The 22,488-nt window shown below is 46.0% G+C and overlaps 1 protein-coding gene across 4 annotated transcripts in view; it reads left to right on the plus strand.

Annotated features, from left to right (window-relative positions):
- The window catches only part of CD276 (CD276 molecule), a 49,054-nt gene that overhangs the window by 12,451 nt on the left and 14,115 nt on the right, over positions 1-22,488 (plus strand). For all 4 annotated transcript variants that reach the window (XM_053273101.1, XM_053273102.1, XM_053273103.1 and 1 more), the window contains exons 2-4: positions 5,300-5,434; positions 16,594-16,944; positions 18,908-19,204. In XM_053273101.1, coding sequence (XP_053129076.1) covers positions 5,305-5,434; positions 16,594-16,944; positions 18,908-19,204 — 778 coding nt within the window. In that variant the 5' untranslated portion in view covers positions 5,300-5,304. The remainder of the gene's footprint in view (positions 1-5,299; positions 5,435-16,593; positions 16,945-18,907; positions 19,205-22,488) is intronic.

A 22,488-nucleotide genomic window follows, 5' to 3' on the forward strand; every position in this document is an offset into this window, starting at 1 on the left:
TGATCAATAATTTTGAATCCATCCTTTTTGAATCCTTTTTGAATCCATTTTGCTTTTACTTTACAATAGACCGACATGGCTCTGCTATGGAATTTGTACTGACTTGTTTTATTTTGAACCCAGTCTGGGAGTTAGGCAATGTGCTGTTAAAGGTAAAGTGTGCGGTCGAGTTGGTGTTGATGTAATTACTCTAGTGTGTGGTATTTTTCTCCCAAGTATTCTCAATGTTAGATCCCCAGATGTTATTGGACTTCAACTCCCGTAATCCCTAGTCCCATTGGCCTTTGCTTGGGGATTATGGGAGTTGAAGACAAATAACATATGGGGACCCAGCGTTGAAAATCTTGGCCCTAAACCGATTCTAGAGGAATTTGCCTTCCTAGTGTGGCCTTGTGAGAACTGGTTAGGCTGTGCTGTTTGTAGTGTAACCAAGCTGGAATGTTGGAGGCATAGAGATGATGTCATCCAGTTGGCTGCAAGTATTTTGGACTTGAAAATTACAGTGGCAGGTCAGCAGAGAAAGGAAAACAGAGAATCCTGGGAGGAGAGGGTCATCATAAGGCTAAAAATATGAACACAGAGAGCATTATAAATAGAAAGTTCCTGGATGTATAAAAATAAATAGATCTGCCACAGTGGCATGGTAATTAGCACCAGGAACGGGCAGAAATTGGGTGGTGGCAAAAATTAAAGTAGGATTGTCTCTGCATTGCAGAATGGTTAAAAAGATCTTGCTGGGCGTAGCAGAATCAGAGGCAGAATATGTGGGCTAAGCTCTTGACTCTTGGGCTGGACCACTTATCCTCCAGACATCCTAAACTGTATTACGTTATAGAAGCTAGAATATGGTATCAAAAGCAAATACCAGATGCCATAAATAGTGGCTGCAGAGCTCATAATTCCAAATGACTCAAGGAAAACCAGCTGCTTTCCTGGTTCCCTGGCTTTTGAGTGTCACGCTTGCCCTCTGCCCTATCCTTCTGCTTGGCCCCTGGGAAGGAGGACCTCAGCATTTCCCATCCTGCCAGTGTGACAGACACACCAATGGAACTGGAAGAAGGTATTAATAATAAGCTCTCCCTTTCTCTCTCTCCCCTTCTTCCTAAATCTAAACTCTTCACTCCAGGTCCTCTCTCTGGCAAGCCTTAGAACTGACTTAGTTGCAATTTGGACCTTTAAACTAGACTATCTCTCTGTGAGTTTCTGATTTCTGTTTATTATTTATTTATTTACTCAATTTTTATACTGCCCTTCCAAAATTGGCTCAGGGCGGTTTACAAATAAAACAAAGACAGTTATAATCAATCAACTATTACAATATAAAATACCATAAAACAATTAAACAATGAAACAGTTTGAAAACCTATAAGATAAAAATTAGATAAAAACATGTTAAAAACACATTAAAATTTAAAAATTGAATCTCAGTTGAAGGCCTGGGAAAACAAGTACGTCTTCAGGGTCCTCCTCAAAGCAAACAGAGAAAGAGATACTCTTATTTCAACAGGGAGCATGTTCCAAAGCCCTGGGGCAGCCACAGAAAAGTAGCTGTTGATAGACCTCTCCTCCATAAAGTTATCCAAACCCCTCTTTATAATTTATTATAAACCCCTGGATTATAATCCAGGTTGCTGGCTGTCACCACAAATTCAATTCCACAAGTTGATTATGCATTGTGTGAAAAAGTACCTCCGTTCACTGGTCCTAAATTTTCTGGCAATCAATTTCATGGGATGACCCCTGGTTCTAGTGTTATGTGAAAGGGAGAAAAATGTGTCTCTCTCCACTTTCTCCACACCATGCCTGATTTATAGATCTCTATCATGTCTCCCCGCAGTCAGCTTTTTTCTAAACTAGAAAGCCCCAGGTGCCTCATAAGGAAGGTGCACTAGGCACCTGATCATCTTGGTTGTCATCTTCTGCCCCTTTTCCAGTTCTACAATGTCCTCCTTTACATGTGGTGACCAGAATTACTTCTAGTGTGGCTGCACCACTGTTTTGTATAACGGCATTATAATTTTAGCAGTTTTATTTCCAGTCCCCTTTCTAATGGTTCCTAGCATGGAATTGGCCTTTTTCACAGCTGCCGCACATTGAGTTGACATTTTCAATGAGGTGTTCACCACGACCCCAAGATCCTTCTCCTGGTCAGTCACTGACAGTTCAGATCCCATCAACGTATTCTTGAAGTTGGGGTTTTTGAACCACAATTGAAGTTGGGACACCGTCCTGCCTCGGTGTGCTGACCGTGTGGGTGCATGTGCCATTTCCAGGAATCCTCAGGAGCGGGTGGTCATGTTTGTAATAGAGTTCTGTGGCTACAGGCGCTGGCATCTGCAAATGTGCTTGCTACCACTAGACTGGCTTTCAACTCTGGTGGAGCCATAGCTCAGTGGTAGAGCATCTGTCTTTTGCATGCATCTCCAGAGAGAACTTGGAGAGATTCCTGCATGAAGCCTTGGAGAACTACTGCCAGTCATGTGGACAGTACTGAGCTGTATGGGCCAATGTTCTGACTCGGTATAAGGCAGCTTCTCATGTTGCTAAGGAATGGGAAAGACTCTAGAGAGCCACTGAGAAGTCTCTTAAATATTGCTCATGTATAATCCTATGTGCTTGCTCTTATACAATTGCTTACTGAGCAAAGAGACATCTTTAAAAGTGGTGATTATCTTATATTTAGCAGGGGGAGAGCAACTGGCCCTATCCAGCACCAGTACAGCATCCTTCCAGGGGCTGTTGCTGGTGCCTACCGTGTTTCTTTTTCTGTTGTGAGCCCTTCGGGAACAGGGGACCATCTTATAATGTATGTATTATTTATTTTTCGATATAAACCACTTTTGAGAATTTTGTTGAAGAGCAGTATATAAATATCCATCATCGTCGTCATATTTATTTACAGATTTATTTTTTTCTACATTACTTTAGAATTCGGCTTCCTCTTGGTTGGATCAGCACTGAGTAAGCTGAATTTTTCGTTCTGATGTATCTCACTTCTAAAAGGAAGGAATGGTGGTGCTGTCGAGTCAGTGTCGACTCTTGGCAACCACAGAGCCCTGTGGTTGTCTTTGGTAGAATGCAGGAGGGGTTGACCATTGCCATCTCCCATGCCGTATGAGATGATGCCTTTCAGCACCTTCCTATATCGCTGCTGCCTGATATAGGAATTTCCCATATTCTGGGAAACATACCAGCGGGGATTCAAAATGGCAACCTTTTGCTTTCTGGGCAGCTGGCTTCCCCGCTGCGCCATTAGGTATCTACCAGAGCCCCTGGTGGTGCAGTGGTAAAACTGCCGCCCTGTAACCAGAAGGTTACAAGTTCGATCCTGACCAGGGGCTCAAGGTTGACTCAGCCTTCCATCCTTCCGAGGTCGGTAAAATGAGTACCCAGAATGTTGGGGGGCAATATGCTAAATCATTGTAAACCGCTTAGAGAGCTTCGGCTATAGAGCGGTATATAAATGTAAGTGCTATTGCTATGCTATTGCTATCTCGCTTCTACCAAATTAATGCTCTCAGCATGGGACAGCTGTTGGGCGATACTTGGTTAAATGAGCAGCCTTCTTTGGGAAACTGCTTTGTCAGCTGCAGCAGCAAAGCGGTCTTGTGGGCTAGAGACAGAAAGGGAATCCCCAGGGCAGGAAGCTGCTACAGCTGTGCAGTCCTTCCTCCCGTTTGCTGTGGTTCGTGTGGCGGGGGGGGGGGGGGAGGAGGATGTTGTGGCTACAAAGGAAATGTCCAAATAGGAAGGAGAGGCTCTGTCCCATATCCTGTGCCATGACATATCTGTGCCAAGTATCTGTCTGTCTTGGAGTACAGTATCCCATGCCATGGGAAAGAACAAAGAAGCAAAGAACTTTCAATCAGCATTTCTGTGAGTTTGTGGACAGGGTGATCAGTTAGTAAGTTCAGGTTAGTAAGCAGACACAAGAAGCAGAGCAAAGAAGCTCTCTTTAAAGTGGTGATTCTCTTATATTTATTTGTTACATTGCATTTATTACATACACACACACACCAAAAGCATTGATGCTTTTGAACTTTGGTGCTGGAGAAGTCTTTTGAGGACACCATGGACAGCCAGGAAAACAAACAAATGGATCATAGAACAAATCAATCCAGAATTTTCACTTGAGGCACAAATGAGCAGGCTCAAACTATCATACTTTAGACACATTATGCACACCCAGCTCCCTTGAGAAGTTTACAAGTTATACTGCAAGTTATACTTGCTTGGAAAAGTTGAAGGAAAGAGAAGAGGACGACCAGCAGCAAGGTGGATGGACTTGATCACGACAGCAATGAATGCACCACTGAGAGACCTTCAAGGCCAAGCTGAAGACAGATCAACCTGGAGAGAACCTATCTATGTGGTCGCTAAGAGTCGGCACTGACTTGACGGCTCTTACTCCCTCCCTCCCCCTCCCTCCCCCCTTCTCTCTCTCTCTTTACACACACACACACACACAATCACACACACACACACACACACAATCACACACACATGTGTGTATACACACATACACACACACACATGCACACACTTATTTATTTATTTATTTGTTGTTGTTGCCAGTGTCTACCTTACGTTTCTGAGCCCTTTGGGGACAGGGATCATCTTATGTATTTATTTTTTCTACACAAACAACTTTGAGCGCTTTTGTTGGAAAGCAGCATATAAATACTTGTAGTAGTATTAATTCCATGCTTGGACTTTCAAAAAGCGTTTGAAGGGGTCCATAATCAAATTTCATAGAACCACAGTCTGTTAATGTTGGAAGGGACCTTGGAGGTCTTCTGGTACAAGCAAGCAAGCAAGCAAGTAAGTAAGTAAGTAAGATGGCTCCCTGTCTCCAAAGGGCTCACAATCTAAAAAATAAACAGAAGATAGGCGCCAGCAACACCCACCGGAGGGATGCTGTGCTGGGGATGGATAGGGCCTGTTGCTCTTCCCTGCTTCTGCTAAATCACCACTTTAAAAAGGTGCCCCTTTACTCAAACTATTAAAACTAATAGTTTGCAAACATTTTGTACATAGCCCAGTGGGAGAGCTTTGCATGCAGACAGTCCCAGGTTCAATCCCTGGCAGCATCTCCACGTAGGGCTGGGAAAGACGCCTGCCTGAAACCTTGGAGAGATGTTGCCAGTCAGTGTAGACAACACTGAGATAGATGGACCAGTGGGCTGACTCCGCAGAAGTCAGCTTATGATGTTCAACTCCACATCTGCTCGTAACCTAAGACACTATCAACTTCTGAAAATTAATGCTGATGTTATTTTCTCTGTTTTTTTCTTTCTAGCAAAAATGAAGACTCCTTTCTCTCAATTCTGTCCCAACTCCTGCTGCACCTCTCCTGCCTCTCAGAAAGCTCATCTTGTGGGAAAGGTGCATTTCCAAATGTGGACCTTGGTTCTTCTGGTATTATGTCTATCTGGTAAGTAGTTGCTCTTAACAAGAAGTGGTCAGCCTGGTCATTTGGTTGTGAAGAGGGGATAGGTGATCCATCCACCTTATTTATTTATTATTTCGCTGTGTAAAACACCCTGAGCCATTTTTGGAAGGGAGGTATAAAAATCGAATAAATAAATAATAATAAAATAAAACTCCTACCTAAGGCTGTGAAATGGATGTTAATTATCTTGGTGATTCAACTGAACAACTGAGTAATAGCAATCAAAACAGGTTGGGTTTAGACATCACATGGACCCATGGTTCATTTTTATGAAGGTTTAATAACAACTTTGGATTGGTGCCAGATGACTACTGAATCTTGGCTTGTTTTGCCATATTAAGGTTTGTTTGGGTCTTGCTCCTTCTCCTTACCCCCCATGATCTTGGCTTACCTCTATATATGCAAGATCCCTGTGAGTGCAGAACTATGGAAACAAACCACGATTAAACCATGATTGCAGACAGCATACAAGACCATGGTTAGGGGAAATAAACCAGCTTCAAACCTTGGGTTCAGATTGTGGTTTGAATGCCCAAAATGAACCATGGTTTGGACATACATGGCGTGGGTTTGGACATACAAACTAACCAAAACAAATTATAAAAGTTAAACAAAAACAATGGTTCTGCCTGACTGTTGTGGCCGGGGATGATGGGAGTTTTAGTCCAACATGTATTATTATTATTATTATTATTATTATTTATTATTATTTTACATTTATATCCCGCTCTTTCTCCAAGGAGCCCAGAGCGGTGTACTACATACTTGTGTTTTTCCTCACAACAACCCTGTGAAGTAAGTTAGGCTGAGAGAGAAGCGACTGGCCCAGAGTCACCCAGCTAATATCATGGCTGAATGGGGATTTGAACTCGGGTCTCCCCAGTCCTAGTCTAGCACTCTAACCACTACACCACGCTGGCTCTCTTACTAACATGTAGTTAGTAAGTAACATGTACTTACTAACATGTAGGAACCCAAGGTTCTGAACTGCCCTCTTTTCCCACTGTGGCCCCGATCCAGGTTGACCAGTTGCCTTCAGCCATTGCAGCTGGACATAGGAAGCTGCCATATACTGAGTCAGACCATTGGGCCATCTAGCTCAGTATTGTCTACACAGACTGGCAGCGGCATCTCCAAGGTTGCAGGCAGGAGTCTTTCTCAGCCCTACCTTGGATATGCCAGGGAAGTAACTTGGAACCTTCTGCTCTTCCCAGAGCGGCTCCATCCCCTGAAGGGAATATCTTACAGTACTCACATGTCAAGTCTCCCATTCATGTGCAACCAGGGTGGACCCTGCTTAGCTAAGGGGACAAGCCATGCTTGCTACCACAAGACCAGCTCTCTCCCAGAAACATCTGGAGTCCCAGCTTTGGGAATCCCCGACTTAAAGCTTTCTTCTCCTACCATGGTCCTGATCTGGATTGACCAATTGTCTTTGGCCATTGTAGCTGGGGATGATGGGAGTTATAGTCCAACCAAATCTGTTGGAAAAGCCTGGCCTAATATAAGCACTAGTTAGCAGCCCACCTGTGTATTTTGCAACAATTGTAGCTCGTGAACAGTCTTCAAAGGTACTCCCACTTTGAATATATTGTTACTACACTCCCATAGTTACTACTCTTGCTTAGTTAGCATATGGTAGTACACTTGCTCTTACTACTCTTATCTAGATGATTCCAGGCAATCTTATCTTCAATGACTCTGTCCCTTGGTGAGTGCTTTGAAATCCCCAGTATTTCACAATTTGGGGGAAAGGGAAGTAGTCCTGCCTAAGATTCCAGTATTTATATTGTGTGTACATTTAATGACGCAGTGGAGAAATGACTTGACTAGCAAGGCAGAGGTTGCCAGTTCAAATCCCCGCTGGTATGTTTCCCAGACTATGGGAAACACCTATATCGGGCAGCAGCGATATAGGAAAGTGCTGAAAGGCATCATCTCAGACTGTGTGGGAGATGGCAGTGGTCAACCCCTCCTGTATTCTACCAAAGACAATCACAGGGCTCTGTGGTCGCCAGGAGTCAACACTGACTCAACAGCACAACTTTACTTTACTTTACATCTGTATATAAAAAACTGTTTGGGCCTCACTCACTCTCATAAAACTCCCAGACCAAACCATGAAAGATAGAAACATACCATTTTGGCATGTAAGTTCCAGACCTCACCCAGACTACCAAAAGGTCAACAACTCTGGGGAAATTCATTAATGTTTCAGAAAATGCAGGGGGTGGGGATCTCCCCTTGGAAAGCATGGGGAATAAGACACTAGAGCTAGAAAAAGAGTAGAGTCACACTGAGAGAAGACGTTAAGATGCTTTGCAAATTGCAAATCGTTTTACCAGTACATTATAAGCAGCCTTCCTTTCCTCACTGCCATTGGGGAATGACAGAGGAGATGAATCGGATGAGATTGGTTGTCTGCTTGTCCTGCCCTAGATGCTCTTTGATCTGTAGTTAGAACTGAGTCTTCCTGAATAGAGATTCAGATTAGTTCCTTTCTGTTTTCTAAATCATTCAGGGTTCAGTTAAATATATCGCTAGAGAAGGCTGCGTGACTTAGAGTACACAGGAGGGGCGAGGATGTGGTAAGTCTAGAATATATTTCTCCAGTTCCCTGTGGTGGTGTTGAGGCTGGCTTCAGCCCTCAGACAGAAGACTGCTCCTCGTGATTGCCTTTCATTATGTTCAGGGCTCAACATGATGAGTGAGTGTCTGAATTGAGAAAAAGAGACCAAGGGTGACCTCTATTGTCTGATTAGGGGAACCGCCAGTTTCTTTCTGTTCACAACGAGGAGATGATGTTGCAGCCAAGCCCTGGAGAGATTGTACAATAGCATGAAGGTTACTTCTCTTTGATAACTAGGAGTACTGAGATTTGTCTCCTGTAATTTCAGCTTAACTCATCACTGTATTTTTAAAGAGGAGAGCTGGTCTTGTGGTAAAAAGCATGAATTGCCCCCTTTGCTGAGCAGGGTCTGCCCTGGTTTGCATTTGAATGGGAAACTACATGTGTGAGCACTGTAAGATATGCCGCTTAAGGCATGGGGCCATTCTGGGAGGAGCACCTGCCTGCTTGCATGCAGAAGGTTCCAAGTTCCCTCCCTGGCATCTCCAGATGTGGCTGAGAGAGACTCCTGCCTGCAAATTTGAACATAAGAACAGCCCTGCTGGATCAGGCCCAAGGAAGCCCATCTAGTCCAGCATCCTGTTTCACACAGTGGCCCACCAGATGCCACTGAAAGCTTACAGGGAGGTGTTGAGGGCATGGCCTCTCTCCTGCTGTTACTCTCCTACAACTGGTACTCAGAGGCATCCTGCTTCTCCAACTTGGAGAAGCCGCTGCCAGTCTGTGTAGACCAGGCCTGCTCATCTTCGGCCCCCCAGCTGTTTTTGGACTACAACTCCCATAATCCCCAACCACGGTGGCCAATAGCCAGGGATTATGGGAGTTGTAGGCCAGCATCCACAGGAGGGCCAAAGTTGAGCAGCCCTGGTGTAGACAGTACTGAGCTAGATGGACCAATGGTCTGACTCGGTATAGGCAGCTTCCTAAAGAGATCCTTCTATATTAAGGGTGTGTTCATATGGTGCAGGGGATCTCAAACTTTGGTTCTCGAGTGTTGTTGAACTACAGCTCTCATCATCCCCAACCACAAGGGCCAAGCAACTATGGAGGGATGATGGAATTTATAGTCCAACACCTGGAGACCTATACCTTGCACTAGCAGATACTCCTGAATGTGCTGTGGTGTTTGTTGGAGAACGCACACCTGTGTTGGGTCTGTTTGCACAGAGTCGTCTGGGTGGTGTTAAGTTTCTGGGGGGAGCTACCCACAGCAGTTTAAAATGCATTGTATTTCAATACTGGTACAACTAGCAACAAGCCACCTAATGGCGCAGTGGGGGAAATGACTTGATTAGCAAGCCAGAGGTTGCTGGTTCAAATCCCCATTGGTATATTTCCCAGACAATGGTAAACACCTATATCGGGCAGCAGCGATATAGGAAGGTGCTGAAAGGCATCATCTCATAATGCATGGGATGAGGCAATGGTAAACCTTATCCTTCTAATTTGTTTTCATCTCTATGAGGAACGAGTTTTGTTCTGGGCGGCAGTATCAAGGCAGTGTGTGTGCACCTGCATTCAGCGTGGGGCTTTCCTGATTCATCCGGAGCGGGATCTAAATTGAACTGAGCAGAAATCCAAAAACTTGTGAGCGCGCGCATGCACATGCCTTAGAGGGAACAGTGAACCCCTCCTGTAAAGCCACCGAATGGTGCAGTGGGGAAATGACTTGCCTAGCAAGCCAGAGGTTGTTGGTTCATCCCCGCTGGGATGTTTCCCTATATCGGGCAGCAGCAATATAGGAAGATGCTGCAAGGCATCATCTCATATTGTGCTGGAGATGGCAATGGGAAACCCCTCCTGTATTCTACCAAAGACAACCACAGGGCTCTGTGGTCGCCAGGAGTCGACACCTACTCGACGGCGCAACTTTACCTGTTACAACTAGTAGCAGTGCGACAGTAGAAAGAAGCAATCTACTGTTTGAGCCCCAGAACCCAGCTTTAATCGAGCTTTCGTCAGGGGATTAATGGCAATCCCTGCCCTCAGTCCAGGGCTGAGAAGGTCCAGGAAGCAGAAGCGCTCCTGCGCCTCTTCAGTCTCAGATGAGGTGGGGATCGCCAGTGGGGATTGGGGAGGATGGAGAGAGTGATCTGGCTGGGATAGCGGCTGACACCACCACCTCCGCTGCCATAGGAAGAGCTTCTTCCATGATGGGTAGGACCTCCCCCCAACTTCTGCCTCAGCCGCTACAGGTGGCGTCACTGCAGGACCAGGCTTCTTCAGAAACCACATCAGCATGGATGACTTGGGGAGTAGGCCCCTCTTGCCATCACCCACCATGACCTGAGAGCATCACTCCTCTCTCTGCCTCCCACTCTGCTCCTGGCTCTGCCTCACACCCTCTTGTACATCTTGGGGTTTTAAAATTGAAGGAACATAGGAAGCTGCCATATACTGAGTCAGACCATTGGTCCATCTAGCTCAGTATTGTCTTCACAGACTGGCAGCGGCTTCTCTAAAGTTGCAGGCAGGAATCTCTCTCAGCCCTATCTTGGAGCTCAGAATTAATTGCTGACAAAAGTGTATTTGTTAAAATGGACCCCAGACGCCAGCAACTCTCGTGCCTACCTATCTCTGAATGTAAAAGCGAAGGGGCCCCAGAGTCCAAACGGAAGTGGGTAGATACAGTAAACATTTGGGGGATTGAATATGGGATTAAGGAAAAAGTCGGGGGGGGGGGAGAAATTGGACAGATTGGGAAGAAAAAGTAATGCTTAAAATCACCATGTGGAAAAAATGGAGCCTCGCCATGTACCAGAAAGCGGTTTACATCCGGACTTACCTGATACCCCCGGTGCATAACCTGGTGGTAGTCTATCCTCCCCCACTTGATCTCCTCCGGAGAGTTGAAAGCCAGATCTTCCGTCTAGTATGGCACACAGCATCCTTCCCTTTGGCCCGTGCGGTAGCATTTAAGGAGGTTGAGCGGTTAGGCCTAGCCCTACCTGCCCTGCAACCCTATTTCGTAACTGAATTCATGTCCTACAATTTTGGAAAGTGGATTTTCGTAAATGTCCATAATATGTCCAATCTCCTGCAAAAAACCTGGGTCTCGCTTTTCGCTCTGCATTGGCACAAGTCAGCATGGGGCATAGCATGGTGGAGGAAAGGATCTTTCAATGATAATATCACACAAGTATTAAAAAGAGAACACCCGGACTACTTGAGAGATTTGTTATTCACACTTAAAAAATGGAAGGTTGAATTGGATCTATTTAAAGGATCCTTCTCAGTTAAGCAGCTAAGGAAAACAATTTATGGAGAGATTCTAGAAATGGGTTTCTTAAAATCTGATTTAGAACATAAACACTACAAACACCGCACTTCACAGTACTTGTTGCAACCCGATCACCCTATCGCTCTCTTTAAGGAGAAAAAAGTCCCTTTCCATTTATGGGAAACACGGTGGCGCTTATACTATCAAGTACTACCACTTAATGCAGCTAAGCCATGGCTCCCAGAGGACCAGCAAGAGTGCCCTAAAATCACCTGCAAACAGAAAGCTAGTGAGCTAGGCAAAACATTCAGAGAAACCCATTCACATTTCTTAAAAGAGTGTGTGGTAGCCAAAAGAGTGTGGCAGGGAGTAAGCAAGCTGTTAGAGTGGCCTGATTTGGAAAAACAGACTTGGGAAGAACTAACCTCGGGTTTGAGCGACAGAACCTCCTTTCCCAGAAAGAAACCTTCAAGGAAACGGGACGGGACGGGTGCCCCCATACTAGGGAATTGGAACGTTCCCCTTCTTGTAATCAGGTTAGTAAACCTGTATGTCATTTATGCAATGCTCCTGCATAGGAATAGGGAGGGAAGACACGACCAAGAGGTTCACGCAGATGAGATAGTAAATCTCTTCTGGAAAAGTTTGTATGGTTATGTGCAATAAGACAAGAGTATCTCTTCTAAACAGCAATGGGACAAATTGTGGAAATGGGCGTCGGATGTAAACCCCCCCCCCCCCCCCGATTACCTGATGTGCCTTGAAATCCCCCACCCCCGAGTTACGGTACTACCTGCATATACTTCATAACCTTGTGGGTTTCCAAATCCTTGTGTGTAAATCTTTGTAGATATATGATGTACAAACAACCACTTTGTATATAATTGTGCTTTGGCAACGTACTGTATGCTTTGGTAGTTTGTTGGTTCAATAAAAAAATCTTGTCCTATTAAAAAAAATAAATCTTGTCCTATCTTGGAGATGCCAAGGGGCAGCCTCAGATGCTCTTCCCAGAGTGGCTCCATCGCCTAAGGGGAATATCACACATCAAGGCTCCCATTCATATGCAACCAAGGTGGACCCTGCTTAGCTAAGGGGACAAGTCATGCTTGCTACCACAAGAACAGCTCTCCTCAGGGGCGGAGGGCAGGAGAAAAAGTGCGTCCCTAACAAGGGGGTTGTGGGGTTAGGGGTGGTCTGTTTTTGCTATGTGTGCCACACACAGTGCTATCTATGACACACAGAAGCTAGACAAATTAAATAAAGAAGCAGGCTTTATTGGGGTGGGGTTGGAGGGGAGCGAGTGACAATTGGGGGAAGGGCATGGGATTACAGTGGCCTCTCTAACCCAAACACATCCCTCCTGTCCTACGGTCCTACTAGTATCTAATCCCACCCTTCCCCAAAGTAAAGTGTGCCGTAAAATCGGTGTGGGCTCCTGGTGACCACAGAGCCCTATGGTTGTCTTTGGTAGAATACAAGGGAGGTTTACCATTGCCTCTTCCTGCGCAGTATGAGATGATGCCTCCCAGCATCTTCCTATATCTCTGCTGCCCGATATAGGTGTTTCCTATAGTCTGGGAAACATACCAGCGGGGATTCGAACCGGCAACCTCTGGCTTGCTAGTCAAGTCATTTCCCTGCTGCGCCATTAGGTGGCTACACTCCCCCAAACTAGACCTTATTTCAAGAACTCTTGTTGTATAACCTGGCCAAGGCAGGAGGGCCTGCTCACCTTCCGGCATCTTCAGCTGGGGGCTTCTTTGGTTTTGGTCTGCCAGGTGTTGCTCACTCTTGGGCTGCAACAAAGAAGGAAGAAATTCCTGCCGTGGCTAAGAGAAGCAAAATTGCATGTAATAAGAACCCAAACATGAGAAATGTAAATCCTCATAGAGAATGTATATACTGAAATAAGAAAAAACTAGGGCAAAAACTAGGGCTGCCCGGCTTATCCAGACCTCCTTTACAAATTGTATATTGTTCCTTGTTTCTGCATATGTCATTATTGGCTCACACAGCTACATGAGAAGGCATATTTTGTATCCTGTATTACGTACTGGTTTTTTGTAAATATTATCTGTATGGCATTGTCTTGTCTAGTTTCGTAACGATTGTTTATTAGTGTCACTGGTTTAATCATTATGGGCTTTTCATTTTTGTATATATATACATTGGTCATTCATTTTTGATATCTTATTTCAGTATATACATTCTCTATGCGGATTTACATTTCTCATGTTTGGGTTCGTATTACATGCAATTTTGCTTCTCTTAGTCACGGCAGGAATTTCTTCCTTCTTTGTTGCTTCCCCCCCCCATGACTGCTCCTGTTTTCTGTCTTGTCACTCTTGGGCTGAGCAGAAACTAGAACTCAATATCTGGGGGGACGGTGGGTGGGCACCAGTCAGGCACCTACCCACCCCAAAAAATCAACCCCTCCAAAAAAGGGGGGAAAAGAGAGAGCCTGGCAGGCTGGGCACCAGACATAACACACCAAACTACAAAAATAAAAAAATGCATCCAGACACGTAGCAGCAGCAGCAGCAGCAGCAAAGGTGCAACTTGGAGCTGCAAAAAAAAAATTAAAAAAAAAATACATCACAGCACTCAGATATTAAAGTCACTAGGGGCTGGTTACAAGCAATAAAGGGGGTGGGAACTACACGAGGAAAATAATTCACAGCAGTACCCAGATAAAACTACTGGGGCTGCTGGTACAATAAATAAAAATAAATTGGCGGGGGGTGGGCAGGGAATGAAAGCAGTTGTTAGAGAGACAGATAAGCAGGCACTTACTCCTTGTCACTCACTGGGCCAGGCAGGCTGTGGCTGAATTCTCTGTCTGTCTTCTGTAATATCTTTCCTCCAAGAGGCATTGGCTCTCTGCCTCCCAGGCCCTTAAATACGCTTTGAAACTCCCTCCTCCGGCCTCTCCCCCCTGCTCTCCCCACAGCCCAATGGGGGCACAGTTGCCCATACCAACACTTTTTGAATGATAAGCCAACCAGGAAACAAGGAGATCTTGAGCCAATCAGAAGCCTCTGCCAGAAAAACAATCAGGAACTTGGAAAAACAGGATTCAAAATGGCTCTTGAATCACTCAAATGGATTTGAGCTTGAATTGGGGTAGTTTTGATATTATCTCAAATCAGTCATTTTATTTCAAGGGGATTTCAATTTGAGTTCGAATCACTCAACAGCCTGTTTTGAGCTTGAATAGATTCGAATCGAATTGGTTTGCACACCCCTAGTTTTTCGAATCGAATTGATTTTTCGAATCGAATTGATTTGCACACCCACATTTTAAAGTTACATTTTTTTTAAAAAAAATTAAAATTAAGAGTAATGTGAATAGCTAAAAACTACGAAAACTTCCAGATGTGAGCAGCAGAGAAAACATTTAAAAGCCACTTTAAAAAGATGTCTTTAATTACTTTTTTTAAAACACTGAGGGTGAATCTCTTCCAGAGCCGAGGGGCCACAGCTGCAAAGGTCCTGTCTCTAGTCCCTTTCAACCTGATCTCTGCTAGTGGTGGGGCCATGAGAAGGGCCTGGGATGCTGAACAGAGGACAATGGCAGGTTCATATGGGCAAATGCAGCCTGACATATCTGAACCCAAGCTGTGTAAGGCTTTAAAGGTCAAGACCAGCACCTTGAATCTAGGGGTGTGTGTGTGTGTGTGTGTGTGTGTGTGTGTGTGTGTAAAGAAGTGTACCACTTCTTTCAGATACCTCACAAAAATTTGTGTGTGTATATACAAACACACACACAAATTTTTGTGAGGTACCAGACCGATTTTTTATTTTATTTATTTATTTAACATATTTTAATATTTTATTTTTTAATGTTAAAACTATTAAAACAGTATTTAATTAAAAGCCTGGGTGAACAGATGCATCTTTAAAGATTTTTTTTAAATTGTCAAAGATGTGGAGGCTCTTATTTCAGCAGGGAGCGTGTTCCAAAGCTTTGGGACAGCAGTTGAGAAGGCCCGTCCCCGAGTAGCCACCAGACGGGCCAGTGACAGCTGCAGACGGACCTCTCAGGATGATCTCTATTAAGGAATCTTGAAGGTACCAAAAATACATGGTACACTTGTTTAAAAAAAAAAAAAAGATTGGAATTGCCTGTTCTAGTCTATTTGCTGCATCAATTCATCAGTTAAAATCTTGCAGGGTGTACTGATGTCTCTGTATTCCAGACCAGAGAGAGGATGCAGCAGCTTTGCAGGACAGAAGAGGGCAGTCACACCATGGCATGGCACCTGGTTTGGGAAGTGATGATGAGTGGTAGAGCTGTTGCACCTCTGCTTTTGTCCAGTGCTGCTGTTTTAAGCCCTTGTGCTGTAATTCAGCCCTTGTGCTGTAAAAAAGAGCCAGCGTTGTGTAGTGGTTAGAGTGCTGGACTAGGACTGGGGAGACCTGAGTTCCATCCCCTGAGGGGAATATCATCCAGTGCTCACACATCAAGTCTCCCATTCATATGCAACCAGGGCGGACCCTGCTTAGCTAAGGGGCAAAGTCATGTTCGCTACCACAAGGCCAGATGTGAGGCCAATGGCCATTGTAGCTGGGATGATAGGAATCAAAGTCTCACAGTTTGTATAAGTGATCAAGCAGTGTGTGCCACCCACACTGTCGCCATAGCAGAATATTTTCTATGGCTACGGCTCTGCTTCTATGGAGGAACCTTACATGGAAAATGTTAGGTCAGAAAGGACAGTCTGCATGGATTTTGCAAGGAAGGTCACTGAGTAATAGGATTTTAGGAGATGGCTTGACTAGGAAGCCGGAGGTTGCCAGTTCAAATCTCTCCTGCTGGTATATTTCCCAGACTATGGGAAACGCCTATATCGAGCAGCAGTGATATAGGAAGATGGTGAAAGGTGATACAGGAAGATGCAGAAAGGCATCATCTCATACTATGCGGGAAATAGCAATGGTAAACTCCTCCTGTATTCTACCAAAAGACAACCACAGTGCTCTGTTGTCGCCAGAAGTCGACACCGACTCGATGGCACACTTTACCTTTACCTTTACTTCCCCAAACCACCAGGGAGTCATGATGCATCCAGATCCAGATGACTCTGTGAATACCAGGACATGGTGCTCTTAGCAGATAGATGAGGTCTCACATGTGCATTCAGAGGGGGGCCTTCCTGATTTGACCTGAGCGGGACCTAAAATTAACTGAGCAGACATCAAAACTGTGTGAGCGCGTGCACATGCGCATGCCTTAGAGGGAACACTAGTCTCAATGTGTCACGCTTTTTTCCTGCCCCTCCCCATCAGGTGCTGTGGATATCCAGGTTCCCGATGACCCTGTGGTTGCCCTCTTTGGTCGCGATGCAACCTTGCACTGTTCCTTCTCACCAGATGCCAACTTCAGCCTGTCTGACCTCAGCCTTATCTGGCAGCTGACAGACACCAAGCGGCTCGTGCACAGCTTTGCAGCGGGGCAGGACCAGCTCGAGAGCCAAGGCACTGGCTATGCCAACCGCACAGCTCTGTTCTACGACCAGCTGCCCCAGGGCAATGTATCCCTGCTGCTGCGTCGTGTACGGATCTCCGACGAAGGGAGCTTCACCTGCTTCATCCGAGTCCAGGACTACAACAGCGCTGCTGTGATGCTGCAGGTGGCAGGTGAGGTCAGAGGGAGGTGGCGGATCCTGTGTCATCCAAGGCCGTACCCCACAGAGGATCCAGCTGTTAAGTCTTATTTATTTAAGATTCATTTGGCGGCTACTCGGGAATGGGCCTTCTCCGTTGCTGCCCATGGCCTTTGGAATGCACTCCCTATTGAAATAAGTGCCATGCAGGCGTGCCGGATACTTCTAGCTGTATACAGTCAACAGGGTCAACGGGGCGGCAGGGAGGTACGCTGCTGCCCTGATGAACTTTGAAAAAAGGAGCGTTTTCAGGGAAGAACAGAGGGTGGGGTAAGTGTACCCTCCCTCGCTCTTAAAGCAGCACCCCGCCACCATCGAACCGGCAGAACCGGCCCCCTTTTGAACCAGTTCAGAGGCCCATAAAAGGCCTCCGAACTGGTTCCGTGCACATCCCTATCTCATTGGCCACAATAGGAAACAAGTTGTGGACTAGTTAGTTGTGGACTAGATAGATCGTCTCCATTGAGTGGAGAGCAGGGAGTTGCCAACTTTTTTTGCTTTCTTTTCCTTGCATCCCTGAGAACTCATTGCTTTTATCTGGCCATTAGTGATTGTCACTACAAGGACCTCTTGTACAAAGGGAGAGCTTGACCCTGTAAGCTCTCTATGACGGGGTTGAGTGGGGTTAGGAGTTGTCGCTAAGATAGTCTGCCAATCACAATCATAAGTGGGTGCTGCCTTCTATCCACACTCAGCCCTATGAGGTTTGGATAAAGAGGTTTGCATCCTCTGTGGGGCAAATGCACAGCACAGTCTGCAAGGATGGAGCTCAGGACATCTGCTGATGTTTCTTGGATTTTAAAATCCAGGCTTCTCAGTACAAAACATTCTGGGAAATGAGTCCTACAGTAGTATTTCCTTTGATGTTTTGGAGCAGTGGTTCCCAACAAGTGTACCCTTTCTGTTGCAAACCCTTTCAATTCAGGTCACCCCTAGTGATTTTTAGTTGTACATGTGCATGCACATATGTGCGCACGCACATACACACAAATTAAAATGCTACCGTTATGAGACAGGCTATTTCAGTCACTGGCTTACACCCAGATTAAGTTACTCTTGAGTAGGAAAGGAAAGGTGGTGCCATCGCATTGGTGTCGACTCCTGGCGCCCACAGAGCCCTTTGGTTTTCTTTGGTAGAATACAGGAAGGGTTTACCATTGCCATCTCCCATGCAATATGAGATGATGCCTTTCAGCACCTTCCTATATCGTTGCTGCCCAATATAGGAGTTTCCCATATTCTGCGAAACACACCAGTGGGGATTCGAACCAACAGCCTCCTTTTCTCTAGGCAGGTTACTTCCACCCTGTGCCATTAGGTGGCTACTCTTGAGTACTCTCATTGAAATTATGCTGCTTATAAGTGACTTAATCTGGATGTTAGCCAATGACTGAAGTAGCCCATCGTCTGTCTGTCTGTCTATGTATATACAGATATACATAAAAACACAAATTTAAGTGTTACGGTTAGGGAGACAGGCTGCTGCTGTCCCTGACTCACATCCACACTAAGTTACAAATAATCAGTCTTACTGAAATTAATAGGCCTGTTAATTTCAATGGGAGTACTAATTTTCTGAAGCCTGTCAGTCAGGCTGAATGGGTGGGGTATGCTGAGCTTCAGCATGTAGCCAGCCAATCAGGAGCAAAGGACGAGAGTCTTCACCTTTCTCTCTCGCCTTCTGCAGTGATGGGGAGCAAATAGCATGACTGCAGTGTGGGAAAGCAAGAGGGCTATGAGTACCCCCTGGGAGCCCTTCAGGTACCCCAGGGGTACTTGCACCCCCTGTTGGGAATTCCTGTTTTGGAGGACAAGGAAGGTCTTCTGGGGAGAGTGCTGGTGACTGTGGGTTGTGAACAATGAATGTCTTTGCAAGCTCAGAAGTTACTTTTCTTTTCTGCCTAATCTCAATTCTTCCTCTTCTTTGCCTCCCTCAGCTTTCTACTCCCAACCCAACTTGAATCTGGAACCCAACAGGAATTTGAAACCAGGAGACTTGGTGACGGTCACTTGCCACACCTTTTCTGGTTATCCTGAAGCTACAGTGTTTTGGCAGGACGGCCAAGGAAACAACATCACAGAGAACATCACCACCTCCCAGGTGGCCAATGAAGAGGGCCTCTTTGATGTGCAAAGCATCCTCCGGGTCATGCTCGAACCCAACAGTACCTATAGCTGCTTGGTGAAGAATTCTGTACTGAAACAGGAAACGCACGCCTCCGTCACCATCACGGGTCAGTGAATTCGAAGTAAGGCGAGGGCTATAGGCTACCTTCAGCCTCAAAGGGAGGATGCCTCTGAGTACTACTTGCACGGGAGTAACAGCAGGAGAGAGGGCATGCCCTCAGCTCTTGTCTGTGGGCTTCCAGTGGCATCTGGTGGGCCACTGTGTGAAACAGGATGCTGGACTAGATGGGCCTTGAGCCTGATCCAGCAGGGCTGTTCTTATGTTCTTAGGGGCCCACCTTGAATTGCAAGTCAAGGCCTTGGGCAGAGCTGTGGGCCTTTTGTGAGAAGGACTTGACAGTTGCTAATGAAAAAAGGAAAGGTTGTGCTATCGAGTCGGTGTCGACTCCTGGAAACCACAGAGCCCCGTGGTTGTCTTTGATGGAATACAGAATATAAAACTTGGGGCACAAGTTAATGGAGGCAGATTCCATAAACACCCCCAAAACTGAACTAACCTCTCAATCTGGAAGGGGTGAGCCACTTTGCATCCCCTAATATCAGAAGATATATGCCCTGCTTTTAGGAGCTAACCATTTCCCGGCTGCCTTTCTATCACTCAGACAGAATTCCTAGGAAGCCCATCCATAGGAAGTGTTCCTTTCTGTTCCATTCCACAGATTGGGACCGCCTCCCAGACATTCCTGGCCCTGCTGGCTGATTAAAGTTCTTAGCTATGTGTGATTTTAAGTCTGCCAATTCCTTGGCCTGCAAAGATTGCATGGATAGTTCATGGCTCTTGCGCCGTTCAAGGCTGTTCTGCTGGCTGGTGACAAGCTCCAGTAATAAGAGCAAGTGAGACACGGAAACGGGCCATAAATATCAGCAGTCCCACTTTATTAAGCTCTGTTTATTGTACAGGAGGCTCCGTGCGGCACCAACATCATCTTTCAGCGGGGCTGCCTCCCTGACAATTAACGGCTGGTTCTGTGTAAAGAGTCCTCCGTGCTGTTTGTTATAAACTGGAGCTAGCAGGGAGGGATGAACTTGTTGTTGGGTTTTCTGAGGATGGAGAAAACTGGGATAAGAGAGGACCAAGAGCTGGTCTTGTGGTAGCAATGGTCTCATCTGCTAACCAGGGTTTGCCCTAGTTTGCATTTGGATGAGAGCCAGCGTGGTGTAGTGGTTAGAGTGCTGGACTAGGATCGGGGAGACCCAAGTTCAAATCCCCATTCAGCCATGATACTAGCTGGGTGACTCTGGGCCAGTCACTTCTCTCTCAGCCTAACCTACTTCACAGGGTCGTTGTGAGGAGAAACTCAAGTATGTAGTACTTGAGTTTCTCTGGGCTCTTTGGAGGAAAAGCGAGATATAAATCTAAAAATAATAATAATAATTAGTTCTAGTGAGTGCGCTCTGCTGTAAGATATCCCCCTAGGGGAGGCCTACTCAACTTAGGCCCCGCCACAGCTGTGTTTGAACTACAACTCCCATAATCCCCAGACACAGTGGCCAATAGCCAGGGATTAAGGGAATTGTAGGCCAACATCTGCAGGAGGGCCAGAGTTGAACAGCCCTGCCCTAAGGGATGGGGCCATAGTGCAATAGAAGAGCATCTGTCTTGGATGCAGAAGATCCCAGGTCCAATCCCTAGCAGCATCTCCAGGTAGCCTGGGAAAGACTCCTGCCTGGAACCTTGCAAAGCTGCTGCCAGTTAGTGCAGACAATACTGAGCTGGATTAATCAAGAGTCTGATAACGCCCGACCCTGCAGGGAGATCGCTGCAACATCTGGTTGCCATCTGATCGCTTGCCATCCAGATGGCAACATCTCACGGGATGTTGGGGATGTCCCGTGGGATCTTGACGAGGTCTCGTGAGACTTCCAGGCGAGATCTCCTCTGGACTCCCCAATCTCATTGTTCACGCCACATAACACCCTTCTTGAAATCCCTGCACTAGCTTCTTATCCACCTCATTTTCAAAACAAATACATTTCCCCTTGGCCTAGTATTTGTATCCCAATACTTCCCTACCTATGACCTTCACTCCTCTAATTTCACTGCCCTCAAAGATCTTGTGGTCCCTGTAGTGCTTCTCCTCAGTCTGTCTTGATGCCCGGACTTCGCTTCCAGAAGATTTGCAGGATGCCACTTCTTTCTTGCCTGTGGCTTAACCTCTTAGTTGTCCTCCCAGCCTTGGGTCCCCAGTTGATGTTGCACTGTAAGATATTCCCCTTAGGGGATGGAGCAGCTCTGGGAAGAACATCTAGGTTCCAAGTTCCCTCCCTGGCAGCATCTCCAAGATAGGGCTGAGAAAGATTCCTGCCTGCAACCTTGGAGAAGCCGCTGCCGGTCTGTGTAGACAATACTGAGCTAGATAGACCAATGGTCTGACTCAGTATATGGCAGCTTCCTATGTTCCTAACCTTGGAAAAGCTGCTGCTGTGAAGAGAATACTGAGCTAGATGGACCAAGGATCTGACTCAGTATATGGCAGCTTCCTATGTTCCTGTGACTCCCATCATCCCCAGCCACAACGGCCTTCAGCTGGGGATAATGGGAGTTGAAGTTGTCATCTGGGGACCTGAGACTGGCAACCCTTGTTCTGAGAACCCTACAAGGACTGACCTGGTTTACTTAGAAGTAAGGTTTGTTAATTTCAATAGGATTGGTTTCCCACAAAATATGCTTAGGTTTGACGTCGTTAGGTTTGCAACCTTTTCAGGGAAATTTGATCTGCTCTTTCAAATGCTTGATAGAGTGGCCTGTCTTGATCAGGTGGCTTGCCTTGGTTCTTCAGAACAGCTTCCAGTTCCTTTCACGCTACCTCAGCTTTTATAGACACCGCCAAGCTCTTTGTAACCTTGTTAACTTGCAGGTAACATTAATTAGTGTTTAATTATCCTTGGCACAGCAATTGCTGGCTTGTGAACAAGGGTTCCTCAAGGAGCCGTAAACCTTTTGGCTAAACATACGGCGCTGCTTGAATGGCAGCGAGCGCCGCTGGGCGAACTGCACTTGGTGGAGACCTGAGTCTTCTGGGTGGGCCAAACAATACGGCAACCAGCCCTCTGAGAGAGGATTTGGAGGCAATCTTGTAACTCAAAGGTGCATTCTTGGGAGACAGATCCTTGAATTCTATGTTAAAATAGAACATAAGAACAGCCCTGCTGGATCAGGTCCTCTCTCCTGCTGTTACTCCCCTGCAACTGGTATTCAGAGGCATCCTGCCTCTGAGGCTGCACTAGTTGCAGCACTGCACTAGTTGTGTGCCCTAAACGGCTTAGGCCCTGGGTATTTAAGAGAACATCTTCTTCACTATGATGCACACCGCCCATTGGGGTCATCTGA

This window comes from Hemicordylus capensis, chromosome 10 (assembly GCF_027244095.1).
Source record: "Hemicordylus capensis ecotype Gifberg chromosome 10, rHemCap1.1.pri, whole genome shotgun sequence".
Classification (NCBI taxonomy): domain Eukaryota; kingdom Metazoa; phylum Chordata; class Lepidosauria; order Squamata; family Cordylidae; genus Hemicordylus; species Hemicordylus capensis.